The 17,550-nt window shown below is 40.7% G+C and overlaps 1 protein-coding gene across 1 annotated transcript in view; it reads left to right on the forward strand.

The window, feature by feature from the left end:
- The window catches only part of LOC139392373 (gamma-aminobutyric acid type B receptor subunit 2-like), a 354,915-nt gene extending 337,568 nt beyond the window's left edge, over nt 1–17,347 (forward strand). Inside the window, exon 19 of the mRNA XM_071140323.1 lies at nt 11,762–17,347. Coding sequence (XP_070996424.1) covers nt 11,762–11,927 — 166 coding nt within the window. The 3' untranslated portion in view covers nt 11,928–17,347. The remainder of the gene's footprint in view (nt 1–11,761) is intronic.
- The last annotated feature ends 203 nt before the right edge of the window (nt 17,348–17,550 follow it).

Raw genomic sequence — 17,550 nt, forward strand, 5'->3', positions numbered from 1 at the left:
CAGCCCACTGACATCCCTATCAGATCACAGCAAAATCACAGTCTACTTGAACAGAGCAATACTCAACCACGAGGCATCGAATCCTAACAAACTGCATGCTATTAAGAAACACTATAGATGGAAGGAGGGTAGTGTAGAAACCTACCAAAAAAACATTGTCCAACTACAAATCCAATTTCTCCTAGACAACTTCCTGGACAAAATGTTTCCCTGCAATAGTGAAGGTGTAAACTTAGCAGTAGGAAGCCTGAACTATAAGTTTGACCTATCAGCTAATATACAACATTTGAATTCAGGCAGAAAACCTAAGACAACTAACAACAATGAGAAATGTTTGATGAAGAATGCAACAAACTTAACACATTTATTTAGAAACCTATCCAAACAAAAACACAGAGACCCAGAAAACCTTAGTTTACGCCTTCACTATGGTCGAACAGTAAAACAATCTAGAAATACACTAAGAAAAAAGGAACAGCATGCTAGGAAACAGCATGTAAGGAAACAGCTCACTTATTGAAAACTGGAACACACTAAACAAACAACAACACAAAGAGCTATCTATCCAAAATGGAGATGTATGGATCAACCACTTCTCCAACCTTTTCAATCATATAACAAAGCACCAAGAGCAAAAACATATACAGTACATGATAATTTACAAAACTTAGAAACATCTATTAAAGACTACCAGAACCCACTGGATTCTCCAGTTACATTGAATGAACTACAGGACAACATGCAAACCCTCCACACCAAAAAAAAAGCCTGTGGTATTGATGGTATACTAAACAAAATGATAAAATATACAGACCACAAATTCAAATAGGCTATTATTAAACTCTTCAGCATTATCCTCAGCTATGGCGTCTTCCCCAATATTTGGAACCAAGGTCTGATCACCCCGATCCACAAAAGTGGAGACACATTTGACCCCGATAATTACCAAGGAGTCAATTGCAATCTCGGAAAAATCCTCTGCAGTATCATCAACAGCAGACTCCAACATTTCCTCTGTGAAAACAATGTCCTGAGCAAATGTCAAATTGTATTCTTACTAAAATACCATACGACAGACCATGTATACACTATGCACACCTGTATTGGCAAACAAAACTAAACAAAATAAAAAAAGCTTTTGACTTAATTTGGCATTCGGATATGCTATACAAAGTGATGAAGTGTGTTCAGGGAAAAACATATGACATTGCCATTAGGAAAAACATGTGATATAAAATCTATGTACACAAGTGTGTAGTTAAAAACACACAGATGTTTTTCCACAGGGCCATGGGGTGAGATAGGTATGCAGCTTGAGCCCCACCCTATTCAACATACTGTATATATCAATTAATTGTCGAGGGCACTAGAACAGTCTGCAGCACCTGGTCTTGGAAATCAAATGTCTACTGTTTGCTGATTATCTGGTGCTTCTGTCACCTAGAAGCATCATCTAGATCTTCTGCACAGATTCTGTCAGACTTGGGCCCTGACAGTAAAACTCAGTCGGACAAAAATAATGGTGTTCCAAAAAAGCTCCAGTAGCGAAGACAACAAATACAAATTGTACCTAGAAACTATAGCCATAGAGAACACAAAGAATACCTACCTCGGCCTAAACATCAACACCACAGGTAACTTCCACAAGGTTGTGAATGATCTAAGAGACAAGGCAAGAAGAGCCTTCTACGCCATCAAAAGAAACATTGAACTCAACATCCTAATTAGGATCTGGCTAAAAATACTTCAATCAGTTATAGAACCCATTGCCCTCCATGGTTGTGAGGTCTGGGGTCCATTCACCAAAGATATATTTGTGTACAAATCCAAAACCCCTAACAATGCATGCAGAGTATAATTAGGAATGTACCCGCTAGTTATCAAAATCGGAAAAGAGCTGTTAAATTCTACAACCACCTAAAAGGAAGCGATGCCCACACATTCTACCACTAAGCCCTCACCTACAGAAATATTAAACTAGATAAGAGTCCCCTCAGTTAGCTTGATCTGGGACTCTGTTCATAAACACAAACAGATCCCACAAAGCCCCAGGACAGCAACACAATTAGACCTAGCCAAATTATGAGAAAGATAAATTATAACTATTTGACAGATTGGAAAGAATCAACCAAAAAAACGGAGCAAATTGGAATGCTATCTGGCCCTAAACAGAGAGTACACCGTGTCAGAATACCGGACCACTGTGACTGACCTAAAGTTTAAAAAAATCCTTGACTATATACAGACTCAGTGAGCATAGCCTTGCTATTGAGAGAGGCCGCCGTAGGTAGACCTGGCTCTCAAGAAAAGACAAGCTATGTGCACACTGCCCACAGAATGAAGTGGAACTGAGATGCACTTCCTATTCTCCTGCTAAATGTATGACCACATTAGAGATACATATTTCACACAAATCAAACAGACCCACAAATAAATTGAAAACAAATCAAACACTGACTAACTCCCATATCTGTTGGGCGAAATAGCGTAGTGTGCCATCACAGCAGCAAGATTTGGCCCGTTGCCATGAGAAAAGGGCAACCAGCGGAGCACAAACAGCATTGTAAATACCACCAATATGTATTTGTTTATTTATCTTCCCCTACTATTCGTACTACAACAATTTTCACATTGATAAAACATTGTACATAGCTGATAATATAACGCTTGAAATGTCTTTATCATTTAGAAACTTTTGTGAGTGTTTAGTGTTAGTTTGTAATAGTTTTTTGTTGATGATGTTTTGTCTTTTGTTTATTGTTTATTTCAACTGGAGAGAAGAGAGAGAGAAGAGCGAGAGAAGAGAGAGCTTATGTATGTAACCAATGATTTACGGCTACGATTGGAAGCAGCACTGGCAGCAGGGCCTGAAAATAGACAGGAGACACTGAGCTATTCCCACTCCACATTAATGTTTGATCACATGGAGGGAGAGATAGAGAGAGGGTGGAGGGAAGAGCGAGGGAGAGAGAGAGAGAGAGAGGGTGGAGGGAAAAGCGAGGGAGAGAGAGAGAGAGTGGGTGGAGGGAAGAGCGAGCGAGGGAGAGAGAGAGAGAGTGGGTGGAGGGAAGAGCGAGGGAGAGAGAGAGAGTAGGTGGAGGGAAGAGCGAGGGGGAGAGAGAGAGAGAGAGGGTGGAGGGAAGAGCGAGGGAGAGAGAGAGGGTGGAGGGAAGAGCGAGGGAGAGAGAGAGAGTGGGTGGAGGGTAGAGCGAGGGAGAGAGAGAGAGTGGGTGGAGGGAAGAGCGAGGGAGAGAGAGAGAGAGTGGGTGGAGGGAAGAGCGAGGGAGAGAGAGAGAGAGCGGGTGGAGGGAAGAGCGAGGGAGAGAGAGAGAGGGAGGGTGGAGGGAAGAGCGAGGGAGAGAGAGAGAGAGGGTGGAGGGAAGAGCGAGGGAGAGAGAGGGTGGAGGGAAGAGCGAGGGAGAGAGAGGGTGGAGGGAAGAGCGAGGGAGAGAGAGCGCAACATGGTCTTTGCGATTTGTATTATTCTGTACGCTGCATTAGGTTACATTATAACTGGAATAAAGATAAATAGTAATGTGATATTTTTGTCGGCACTAACTCCGCCATGGTTCACTGAACAAAGCCTATGGGAAATTAATGTAATTAATTTTTTGGGGCGGGTGGGGGTTGGGGATACACACCAAAAATAAGGTCTGTTGGAAACACAGGCTTAGGAGATCTTATATATTTTGTTCTATGAGATAATCTTCATCACCTAACAACACTGTTTGTGAATTTTTAAGCATGTATGTACAGTGGGGCAAAAAAGTATTTAGTCAGCCACCAATTGTGCAAGTTCTCCCACTTAAAAAGATGAGAGAGGCCTTGTCACGGTCATCCTCCTCTTCATCTGAAGAGGAGAGGCGAGATGGATCAGAGGACCAAAATGTGGCGTGGTATGTGTTCATCATTCATTTTAATACAGAAAACACTGAACACTGAAACCCTATGCAAAAACAATAAACGAAATAACAACCGTGAAGCTAAATGCAAACTGCGCTGAAACAAGCAATCACCCACAAACAAACAGTGCAACCCAGGCTACCTAAGTATGATTCTCAATCAGAGACAACTAATGACACCTGCCTCTGATTGAGAACCATACTAGGCCGAAACATAGAAATCCCAAATCATAGAAAATCAAACATAGACTGCCCACCCAACTCACGCCCTGACCATACTAAATAAATACAAAACCAAGGAAATAGAAGGTCAGAACGTGACAGGCCTGTAATTTTCATCATAGGTACACTTCAACTATGACTGACAAAATTCAGAAAATCACATTGTAGGATTTTTTATGAAGTTATTTGCAAATTATGGTGGAAAATAAGCATTTGGTCAATAACAAAAGTTTATCTCAATACTTTGTTATATACCCTTTGTTGGCAATGACAGGGGTCAAATGTTTTCTGTAAGTCTTCACAAGGTTTTCACACACTGTTGCTGGTATTTTGGCCCATTCCTCCATGCAGATCTCCTCTAGAGCAGTGATGTTTTGGGGCTGTTGCTGGGCAACACGGACTTTCAACTCCCTCCAAAGATTTTCTATGGGGTTGAGATCTGGAGACTGGCTAGGCCACTCCGGGACCTTGAAATGCTTCTTACGAAGCCACTCCTTCGTTGCCCGGGCGGGGGGGTTTGGGATCATTGTCATGCTGAAAGACCCAGCCACGTTTCATCTTCAATGCCCTTGCTGATGGAAGGAGGTTTTCAGTCAAAATCTCACGATACATGGCCCCATTCATTCTTTCCTTTACACGGATCAGTTGTCCTGGTCCCTTTGCAGAAAAACAGCCCCAAAGCATGATGTTTCCACCCCCATGCTTCACAGTAGGTATGGTGTCCTTTGGATGCAACTCAGCATTCTTTGTCCTCCAAACACGACGAGTTGAGTTTTTACCAAAAAGTTATATTTTGGTTTCATCTGACCATATGACATTCTCCCATTCTTCTTCTGGATCATCCAAATGCTCTCTAGCAAACTTCAGACGGGCCTGGACATGTACTGGCTTAAGCAGGGGGACACGTCTGGCACTGCAGGATTTGAGTCCCTGGCGGCGTAGTGTGTTACTAGCACTCAAATTGGAGGATGTTAGTCATGGTACGTAAACTAGGTTTGGCCTCAGGTCCCAAAAAATTCTGAGCTAATAGGCCAGAACATAATTAGTATATAATATTAGCACAATCAATTGGCCTACACTACAAATTAAACAACATTTTTAACACATGTGATTAGTACATAATAAACTCAGTGACAATAATATAATCATTTCGATCTGATTACGCTCATAAAATCCCCATGTCTCTATTCAATTATTATTATTGTCTATTTCTCTGTACGTTGATTGGTGGGGAAAAACATGTTTACGTAGTCAACTGTAGGCTACACTACTTTTGTAATGTCATCATTCGTTCAGAATAATTAGCTTGATACCAAGAGAAAATGTTGCTATCAAAAAGTATCAAAATTGAAGTTTCAGGAAAGAATCTACAGAGAGATAGATGTTCATCTTACCATATTTTGCAATGAAAATGTTGCTGTTTGCGAGGAATTCAAGGCATTATGAATCTTCCCTTCCTGCCCCAGACAGAAGCTTCAACTGCAAGCTACACACACAGCTTTTTTGGCTGGCAATTTCTGTCACTTAAACGGATGAAATCTGCAGTTACAAGGAAGAGGGAAAGCATTCGTGGACCGGCCTTTACTAGGAAGCTTGAGTTGTTCAATTTGGACTTGTCATCTGGAAGGCTACTGCACTTCAACACACTGAAAAACGACAGAGGGACCAGACAACTTCTCCACCAGATTTGAAAACTACAGCACGCACAAGGATACAATTGTGTTTTTATGTAAACCTTTCACAGTCTGCCCAGGTGGAGAAGTCTCCTCCCGTGCTAAGAAAACGATACCCTCGCTGGATGAGGCCATAATTCAAACTGAGCTGATTGAATTCCAGACATCGAGTCATCTCAGGGATGTACTCAGGAGTGCCGAGTCCTTGTGTGCGTTTTGGGTGGCATGCTCAGGGAAATACAGCACAATAAAGAATCTTGCATTTCATGTACGAACAATGTTTAGATCGACTTACACCTGCAAGTCCGCATTTTCCTCTATGAACGCAGTGTAGATTGACGACAGCAACTGGCTTTTTACATAAGTCAACTGAGGACAGCCTGTGCATTCAAAATCACATCCATCTCACGCGACATCCACAAGATCGTGTCCGAGGGGAAAAGCAACTTTCCCATTGAGTAAGTCACTTAGTGGCCTATATGGAAGTATTTAGGAAATACTAACATTATTGTGAGTGCTTTTCCAGGGATACTTAGGTCTCAAGCTGACAATATTTTCTGTTTGTTCTGTCGTTACTGCAGGCTATCCCAATACAGCCATTCAGATACAGACATCGTCTTTATTTCTTTCAATTATTGTTTTATGTAGGATGCTACATTTTGGCCAGTTGCAATTGTAAATAGGCCTAATAAAACAATCCCACTTATATTAGGACATATATTTTTTAATTGTAAAATATGCTGTTATACCTCATAGCCTACCTCAGCCAGTTAAGTTATTTTATATAGGCTTAGGCTATGTAACTTTGTGTATGTAAAATGTAACTTTTGCATTATTTAGGTAGGGTAACTTCCTTCTTGGGAAATTGCATTTGGTAGTTTTTGCATTTTGGGTACTATAATTTGTTTTAAATTATTATTATATATATATTTTTTATGTTCATAATTAATTTGTTTGGGACAGATAATATTGTTGGCTGCCCAGATTTGGCTCGCGGGCCGCCAGTTTGGGAACCCTGATGTAAGTTATTGTGTGTCTTGTTGGACGTATAGTATTATGCGTCTTTCTCTGAGACCAGGAGAATTATGGGGAGAATTTATGTTGATGTTTAGGGGAAGTAAAACAACAAAGGTTAGGTGAATTTATGTAGCAGATAAGGTGAATTGAGGTAAATTTAGAATACGGGTTAGGGGAAGGGAATGCTACTGTTGTCCCCGACGTGACTCGAGCAACCTAGGGGAGAGTAACCTTTGGATTGCTAAACAGTCTCAGGTACGACCCATCCTCCCTACTTTAGTTTCTGTGTGGAGAAGTTTCCCCTAGATGCTTTGGGGTCAGTTATGCATGGTTATTATAAGGTCTAGCTAGTCTATGAGGATGACAGGTTTAAAAATATATATATACACAGTTGAAGTCTGGAGTTTACATACACGTAGGTTGGTGTCATTAAAACTAGTTTTTCAACCAATCCACAAATTTCTTGTTAACAAACTATAGTTTTGGCAAGTCGGTTAGGACATCTACTTTGTGCATGACACAAGTAATTTTCCAACAATTGCTTACAGACAGATTATTTCACTTATGATTCACTGTATAACAAATCCAGTGGGTCAGAAGTTTACATACGCTAATTTGACTGTGCCTTTAAACAGCTTAGAAAATTCCAGAAAATGATGTCATGGCTTTAGAAGCTTCTGATAGGCTAATTGACATAATTTGAGTCAATTGGAGGTGTACCTGTGGATGTATTTCAAGGCCTACCTTCAAACTCAGTGCCTCTTTGCTTGACATCATGGGAAAATCAAAATAAATCAGCCAAGACCTCAGAAAAATAATTGTAGACCTCCACAAGTCTGGTTCATCCTTGGGAGCAATTTCCAAATGCCTGAAGGTACCACGTTCATCTGTACAAACAATCTGTATAAAGCAAGTATAAACACCATGGGACCATGCAGCCGCCACACCGCTCAGGAAGGAGACGCGTTCTGTCTCCTAGAGATGAACGTACTTTGGTGCGAAAAGTGCAAATCAATCCCAGAACAACAGCAAAGGACCTTGTGAAGATGCTGGAGGAAACAGGTACAAAAGTATCGATATCCACAGTAAAACGAGTCCTACATCGACATAAGCTGAAAGGCCGCTCAGCAAGGAAGAAGCCACTGCTCCAAAACAGCCATAAAAAAAACCTAGACTACGGTTTGAACTACACATGGGGACAAAGATTGCACTTTTTGGAGAAATGTCCTCTGGTCTGATGAAACAAAAATAGAACTGTTTGGCTATAATGACCATCGTTATGTTTGGAGGAAAAAGGGGGATGCTTGCAAGCCGAAGAACATCATCCCAACCGTGAAGCACGACTTCAACTGTATATCTTTACATAACTGGCATTTGTTTACACAATTGGCTTGAAAAGCGATGGCTTTAGCAGGGAGGTGAGATGTGAGCTTTCACACCAAGCGGAAGCATGAAATGTTATTTTTTTCAGATGATCGATCCCCAAAGCCTGAAGAGCTGTGGTTTATGGGTCAGTGGAGAGGAGAGGAGAAGAGAAGAGGTTAGAGGAAAGGGGAGGAAATGGAAGGGGAGGAGAGGAGAAGAGAAGAAACGGGAGGAGAGGAGGCGAGGGGAGGAGGGGAGTAGAGGAGAGGAAAGGAGAGGGGAGGAGAGGAGGGGAGGGGAAAGGGGAGGAGGCGAGGGGAGATGAAAGGAGAGGAGATGTAGTGTAGGGGAGAGCAGGGACGAAAGTAAAATGGGATGAAATTAACTGCCCATTTTCACAGATAACACAAAAGCTAGAATGACGTAGTGAAGTCAGCACGTTCCATAAAAACAGACCAGTCTGACCACGTTTCGCCAAGTTATAAACAAAAAATGGTTTTGAGCAATAAGAACAAAAAAACAGACCCGGTAATGTTTTTTGGTTGTAGAGTTGTGTTTTGTCAAAGACAGTACAGCATGAAGATTAAACTAAAGCTAAGCTAAAACTGCTTCTCCAATAGAAATCCCCGATCACACTTGTAAGCGATGTCATGTCATCTGGTCTAACGGTCGTCTCGCAATGAACTGCATCTGTGCAGGCCGTCAAATCAAAGGCACTTCTTTAATATAAAGTTGTTTTTGACGAAAATGAAAATGTGTCACAAAATTGGACATTGGCTCGAATCTAGGTTGTGCCTTTAGATTAAGAAAAAGCTTTAGGGGAAGAATTTTTCACTTCTTTCATTAACTTCTCAAACCCCAAACCCTGGCCTGGTCTGTTTAGTCTGTTTGGAAAGGTACACACCTGTCAAAGGAATTATCCGTAGAGCTCCGAGACAGGATTGTGTCGAGGCATACATCTCTGGAAAGGTACCAAAAAAAATGATGTAGCATTGAAGGTGCCCAAGAGCACAGTGGCCTCCATCATTATTAAATTGAAGAAATTTGGAAACACCAAGACTCTTCCTGAGTTGGCTGCCTGGCCAAACTGAGCAATCAGGGGAGAGGGGCCTTGGTCAGGGAGGTGACCAAGAACCCGATGGTCACTCTGACAGAGCTCCTCTGTGGAGATGGGAGAACCTTCCAGAAGGACAACCATCTCTGCAACACCCCACCAATCACACCTTTATGGTAGAGTGGCCAGATGGAAGCCACATGACAGCCCGCTTGGAGATTGCCAAAAGGCACCTAAAGACTCTCAGACCATGAGAAACAAGATTCTCTGGTCTGATGAATCCAAGATTGAACTCTTTGGCCTGATTGCCAAGCGTCACGTCTGGAGGAAACATGGCACCATGCCTACGGTGAAGCATGGTGGTGGCAGCATCATGCTGTGGGGATGTTATTCAGCGTCACAGACTAAGAGACTAGTCAGGATCGAGGAAAAGATTAATGGAGCAAAGTACAGAGAGATCCTTGATGAAAACCTGCTCCAGAGTGCTCAGGATCTCAGACTGGGGCGAAGGTTCACCTTCCAACAGGACAGCGACCCTAAGCACACAGCCAAGATAACGCAGGAGTGGCTTCGGGACAAGTCTCTGAATGTATTTTGAGTGGCCCAGCCAGAGCTAAACCTGACAGAGCTTGAGAGGCTCTGCAGAGAAGAATGGGAGAAAGTCCCCAAATACAGGTGTGCCAAGCTTGTAGTGTCATCCCCAAGAAGACTTGAGGCTGTAATTGCTGCCAAAGGTGTTTCAACACAGTACTGAGTACAGGGTCTGAATATTTTTATTTATTTTTAATACATTTTCAAAAATGTCAACAAAAAACAGTTTTTGCTTTTTCATTAAATAACCATTTTAGAATAAGGCTAAAACATAACAAAATGTGGAAAAAGTCAAGGGGTCTGAATACTTTCTGATTACACTGTAGGTTTTATGTATCATGCTAGCTAGTCTTGGGTGTTAGCCTGGGAAAAGTTACAGGAGAGATGGGTGGGGTGAAAGTAACGCAATGTAAACTGATGACTTGGAATAAAATAAAACTTAAAGCACAGCCCGTTGTCTCCTCTAGTTCATAATGCTTTTATAATGTTCACAAAATATCAACAAGTGACTGAAAGTTAGAAAATTATACATGACATCATTAGAATTATGCCTTAATTGACCTGATGGATCAGCTTCTCACATAAGATTTTATCAACAGTTCAGTGGTTAAAAATATATATCTTTCTGATTCTGGTGGTCAATTACCTTATGTCAAGACATGGAAATGTGATAAGCATGATGAGATTTCCATTTGTGAAGAGAATGAAGGGGTTTATTCTATCAAACACAAGTAAGGCAGATGACAAGGACAGCTGGAGCTAAGCATGAGTAGGGTACGAATAGGGCTAAGCATGAATTTACTCAACGTAAATAGTGAAAATGATCTCCTACTACATTCCTATTAAAGTGAGATTTTATTCGGATTAATATTGTAAGGCAAAATTATTATTCAAATTGACACAAACATGAAATGATGTCTGATAGTACATTGGTTGAACGTAATGAGCATTACAAACCAGAAGAGACAAAACATGGAGATAAGACAGATATTGTGCACTTCTCACCAGCTGTTACTTCCATCCCAAGGCTGTGTTACTCCCAGGTACAAAAGTAACATTACACTAGTTCTGTTCTCGGTCTATTTCATTTCAACTCATTTACCCTAGAAATGAAACTACAGTTGCTAATGGTAGAGGACCTGTATAAGTTGTGTGTCATAACATTTGGTGTCTCTAGCTCTATCGATCTCTGAGTAATTAGGAAAAAAACTAAAAGTGTTACTTTCGTCCCAGTTCTCTCCTGTGGCCAGTGATGCTTGAGGGGGGATTGGGGTGAGAAGAAGACCCCCACTCCTGATGTGTTACTGTGGGGGGTGGTGGTGGAGAGGGGTGTGAAGGGACCAGGAAGTCTCTTTGACTGTAAGTAGTAATGCCAGTGAGAAGTGAGAAGTTACTGGCCGTGTTGGAATACCCATACTAGGGTACTAAATTGCGTTGAGTGCAGTGGATTGGGTTGAGAGCTTCCAGTTCCTCAGATTCCAAATCACTAAGAATACGGTACTGGAACTGTGTCTGTATATTGTATGCTTACTTACTTTATCTTGTTCTTCTTATTTTTATATCTTGTGTGTTTTTGTTCTACCATATTATTTTTAGTACTACATTGATATTGATTACTGCATCATTGTTGGAGTTAGAGCTTTAAAAAAGTGTACAAAAAGCCCATTTTAATTATTGAGAGTAAAACAGCACATACAGAAGCTGTCTGGATGTTAATAGTTATTTTACTTGTACTGTGCTGTATGTACAGTATGTATGCAATGTAGCACCACAGAGATTTAGAAATACATTTACATTTCACACTTTGACAGCACACTGTGGAAAAAGAATCCTTCAATGTAAACCTTTATTTAGGTGAATATAATGATGTTTAATTATGCTTAACATGCTATGTCACTCATCACCACGTCTCTCTCTCTTTCTCTCTCCGTCCACAGCATACAGCGCAGGCTGTCGTTGCAGCTGCCCATCCTGCACCATGCCTACCTACCCTCCATAGGGGGGGTGGACGCCAGCTGTACCAGCCCCAACCCCAGCCCCAGCTCCAGCCCGCGGCACAGACACATGCCACCGTCCTACCGGGTCATGGTCTCAGGCCTGTGAGCATCAGTTTCCCCTGGCGCTCCCAAGAAAGACATCCGTGTAAAAAACAACAACAAGCAGACTGTGACGGAGGTCATCAGCGATAGTGGAATAATATGTGTGTTGGACCAGGGAGTGGGAAGTTTTATCCACTCTTCATGCCTCGGTCTCTAGACCCCCTCACTAGAACCATGGGTCGGGGAAAGGGCACAGAGGACCTTACAAACGATGACACGAACCGCAGCTACAACCCCCCCCCCCCAGCAGCAGAGGACCAGACCTGACCTGACCTGACCAGTAGCGTATCTGCTTCGGAAGGTTTTATGTTGTTGTTTTTTTCCTTTTGCCATACACTTGACTATGTGTGAACTTGTCAAAACTTGAGTATTTCGCTACTTCAATGCCTAGAAGGTGTTAGGTGTTACTATAGGAACAAAGGAGTTCCAGATCGGACTGATGTAGGATTCATCAAAATTCACCGTTGTGAACAAACTTGTAAATATCATACTGACTTTGACTTACCGTAAGCTTTGATTGAGTATGCTGTGAATTAACATATGGGGGGATGGGGGGCAGGTCTGTATCAGCATAGGTCCTGAAAAACTCATATAAAAACTTAAAAACTGGCATCCTACAAAGCGAAATGTAAGACAAATTGGTTTGTGTAATATTACTGCATCATTGTAGTATGTTAATTATGTTAAATGGATTGGCCATTGGCTAGAAGTAAGGCACCAGCGGCCAATTCTTTTAACTTTCACACAGCTTATTTTCCACTTTGCTAAATTTGCACCATTCGTTTTTCTTAAAGATTATACTATCCCGTTTCATAGGTCTTTAATGTGTTTCAACTACCATAGTTTAATTTGTCTCCAAACAAGCATGACATGCTACAGGACAGGTTAATGCCATTCTGGGCTTAGAGGGCAACAGAACCAAACAGAATAGATTTCCAGGAACTAATAGTAATGTGACTCTATGTACAGTACGTACGTGTGTTGACATAAACACAAACAAATAGTCACCTACACAAACACAGAAAGATACACACCTTTAGGTAAAGTACTCACCGTATCCTAGTGGTGTTAGGTGTCCTGACAAGGCTTTGCCAAAGATCAGTCTGAAGACCAGCAAGCTTCCATTACAACGGGTTGGTCTTCGCCCCACCAGTGTAAATGGTCCAGAAACTGTCATGTCACTCTATGTAGGGAGTAGGGACCACCCAACGCAGCACCCAGAGCTCTGTTACCTCACTGTTGTGAGGCTGAAGGAGAGGCTTTGTAATGACCATATGTTTCATAAGTCAATGAAATAGGTGCATGGTCAGGCAGCATCAAAAGTGGTACAAAACTGAGATTAAAAACTCGGGAAGAAGTTCTGTTGACAAGAAATATATGCAGATAGTGAAGAGTGACAAGGAAGTGTGTTTGTCAGTTAGGTTCCATTGGTAGTTTCGAAACAGTGAAATTAAGTTTTAAGTTGTTTCAATCAGTAAATCTGAATTTCAATGACCAAAATGGCAAGTGGAAGATGCATGCGAGCCGTATGTGAACCCTATCCAGGAGACCCCAGCACTGTCAGTCAACGAAACAATGGCACTACAGACTGGGAGAGAAGCATCTGTATATCGTGGCAGGTCTACTATACAGTGATGTTGTGACAAATCACCTGCCACTTAGCAACAGTGGAACATAACTCATGGTTGCTTTTTCTGTGTAGTCGGCCCAAAGGTAATTTATTGTTGTAAAAAGGGCCGTAGACATAGCTAGCTAACATTATTTTATTTGTACAACTGTTGTCACAAAAAAAAACACAAAAGTGGACAAAAACCATGAATAAGCTACGTATCATCATTAGAAGTCTAAATAGATTTGTTTCAGCATATATTTCACCATTGGTGTCTTGGTTAAAAGACGTTTGTTGAGCACTGTGCCTGTAGTTGTATCCTGTAGCCTGCAGGAGCCACAGTATACAGCAGTTCCAGTAGGTAGTGCTGGTGGTGTGGGCTGGGCAAACTAAACTAAACAAGCATCTGGAACCCATCTGTAAATTGTACAAGCTGTCATGATTTCTCTCATTCAACGCTCCAACACCTGGGACATACAGTACAGTGTGGGATAGATAGATAACTTGGGGACAATTCCACTCCAGAGAGTGGGCTGCTCTGTGAGCTGGACCTGGCATCTGAACACTGATGAAGTCTGTCAGCCACCGCAAAGAAGAAACCCATTGGAGGACGAGCGATGGGTAGGGGAGGAGCAGGTCTGTTATTGGACACATGTATGTGTAACTCCTGTCTGAGCTCCTCCCCCTAGCCTGGAGCCAATTGGGGTTAAGGAAACCCTATCCAGAGCAGCAACACAGCAGCACAGACCTTCCATGAAGCCAAAAGGTTTCTTTCTCCTCCATAAGTGAGACACTGGGTCTGGTTGTTCATTCAGAAAAAAAACACATTTTATATATTACATTATATGTGATTCTGTAAAGTTTGCTGATACCCTGATGGTGTCGATGTACGTATGGAATATTTGGTATTTGGCTTTCTCAAGATGGCATGAAATAAAATGTATATTCACATAAGAGTAACCTCTGTTTTTGCAACTGTCATGACAAATTCACTCTGTTGTTTCTTCTCACTCCAAGTCAGTTTTTTAAAAAATGTTGTATTTCTTTTCTACTTTGCTTTTAATTCTGCAAACCTGTTGTTCCGCAGACTGATCACATTCTTCAAGAGTACATCATCAATCAGTCAATGTCAAAGCCACAATTCTGTGAGAAATCCCCCTCTAGACAATATAATGTAAATGACATGCAGCATTACACTTGCTGCAAGATGCTGAGTGCCATACAAATGTACAACACTTAATAGCTTTGGCTAGCTATATCAGAACGAACCTATAGAACGGTCAATAACATATTTTTAAAAATTCCTTTCCCGGCACCTGTGTCCCTTTTTTTTGTTATTACAAAATGCCAAATGCTGGTTATCAGGTATTGTTACTTTGCTTTGCAATGTGCCCTAATTTTCTATTATTAATTTAAAAAATTCTCAACATCTACAAAGTTATTCAAATGCAATGTTGGTAATTAAAGGGCTCATAATAACTCGTAATACACTGCTTATTTATGCTAATGTTCTGTATTCCTCAGTTCTTCTGTTTCTTTCAGTTTAAGGTGAAAGCACATATACAGTACCAATCAAAAGTTTAGACACACATACTCGTGAAAGGGGTTTTCTTTATTTTTACTATTCTCTACATGGTAAAATAATAGTGGAGACATCAAAACTTTGAAATAACACATATGGAATCATGTAGTAACCAAAAAAGTGTTAAACAAATGAAAATATATTTTAGATCTTAGATTCTTCAATGTAGCCACCCTTTGCCTTGATGACAGCTTTGCACACTCTTGGCATTCTCTCAACCAGCTTCACCTGGAATGCTTTTCCAACAGTCTTGAAGGAGTTCCGACATATGCTGAGCACTTGTTGGCCACCTCAATTGGGTTGAGGTTGGGTGATTGTGTAGGCCAGGTCATCTGATGCAGCACTCCATCACTCTCCTTATTGGTCAAATAGCCCTTACACAGCCTGGAGATGTATTGGGTCATTGTCCTGTTGAAAAACAAATGATAGTCCAACAACGCAAACCAGATTGGATGGTGTATCGCTGCAGAATGCTGTGGCAGCCATGCTGGTTAAGTGTGCCTTGAATTCTAAATAAATCACTGACAGTGTCATCAGCAAAGCACCATCACACCTCCTCCTACATGGGGGGCGGCAGGGTAGCCTAGTGGTTAGAGCATTGAACTAGTAACCGGAAGGTTGCAAGTTCAAACCCCAGAGCTGACAAGGTACAAATCTGTTGTTCTGCCCCTGAACAGGCAGTTAACCCACTGTTCCTAGGCTGTCTTTGAAAATAAGAATTTGTTCTCAACTGACTTGTCTAGTTAAATAAAGGTAAAATAAAAACATGGTTCACAGAGAAACCCACACATGCAGACACACATACTCCGTTCACCTACTCTGTGTCTCACAAAGGCACTGTGGTTGGAACCAAAAATCTAAAATTTGGATTCATCAGACCAAAGTACAGATTTCCACAGGTCTAATGTCCATTCATTCGTGTTTCTTGGTCAAGGCCAAAGTGTAGTAGTGGTTTCTTTACAGCAATTCGACCATGAAAGCCTGATTCACACAGTCTCCACTGAACAGTTGATGTTGAGGTGTGTCTGTTACTTGAACTCTGTGAAGCATTTATTTGGGCTGCAATTTCTGAGGCTGGTAACTAATGAACTTATCCTCTGCAGCAGACTTAACTCTGGGTCTTCCTTTCTGTGGCGGTCTTCATGAGAGCCAGTTTCATCACAGCACTTGATGGTTTTTGCGAATGCACTTTCAAAGTTCTTGAAATTTTCCAAATTGACTGACCTTCATGTCATAAAGTAATGATGGACTGTCATTTCTCGTTGCTTATTTAAGCTGTTCTTGACATAATATGGACTTGGTCTTTTACAAAATAGGGCTATCTTCTGCATACCACGACCTTCCTTTTCAAGGCACACCTGTTAATGTAAATGCATTCCAGTTAACTACCTCATGAAGCTGGTTGAGAGAATGTCAAGAGTGTGCAAAGCTGTCATCAAGGCAAAGGGTGGCTACTTTGAAAAATCTCAAATATAAAATATATTTTGATTTGTTGAAATCTTTTTTGGTTACCTCATGATTCCACGTGTTATTTCATAGTTTGAATGTTTTCACTATTATACTACAATGTAGAAAATAGTAAAAATAAAGAAAAACCCTTTGAATGAGTAGGTGTGTCCCAACTTTTGACTGGTACTGTATATATATATTCATATATTTGTATATATTGTCATTAGGGTTTCTGGAAAATCTATATGTCCCAAAATATAAGAATATGATAAATATATATAAAATGATTCATTCTGTAACTGTTTTTGTCAATTTCATATGTGGTATACCATACAAACATTGTAGAATTTAAGTTCAATAAAAAATATTAACCTTATTTTAAATGCTAAATATATGTATGAGAGGGGCAATAACTTGTTTTCTTATTCCAGAAATATAGAGAACTATATATACAAATCTTTATGTTCATAAAAAATCTTGACGTTCACAACACCCACGATGATACTTGGAACTCAATGGAAACTTTTTTATTTACAGTATCTGTAACTATGTTCTGTACAGTTGAGATAGATATGAAAACTTGTATAAAATAAGTATCACACTGGAACACAAGAACCTTTTGGAACCATCGGTTGTTATCGGGGGTTTTGAACAGCCTTCTTCTTTAATAGTCTGAATGTTATGGACAGCCGTTACTTTTCACATCATCGTTAAATAAAGTGAGACTGAAAATAAATCCATCAAATGTTTGTTTTGATCTATTAAAAATGGAAAATAGGTTAAAGAACTTCAGAGATTGTGTCATTGTGCCCATATTCAAAGACCTATTGATGTACTGTTGTCTAAACTTAGGCTACTGCTCTTTACATTTAGCTTTTCAAGAACATGGAAGTGAAGTAATGCACAGTGTATGTTTTTGTTATTTGGAATTTAGAGCTTAGTTATCTTCATTTTAACGTCAATTAAAACAACTGTTTTATCCACAAG

Source organism: Oncorhynchus clarkii, chromosome 32 (assembly GCF_045791955.1).
Source record: "Oncorhynchus clarkii lewisi isolate Uvic-CL-2024 chromosome 32, UVic_Ocla_1.0, whole genome shotgun sequence".
In the NCBI taxonomy this organism is placed as follows: domain Eukaryota; kingdom Metazoa; phylum Chordata; class Actinopteri; order Salmoniformes; family Salmonidae; genus Oncorhynchus; species Oncorhynchus clarkii.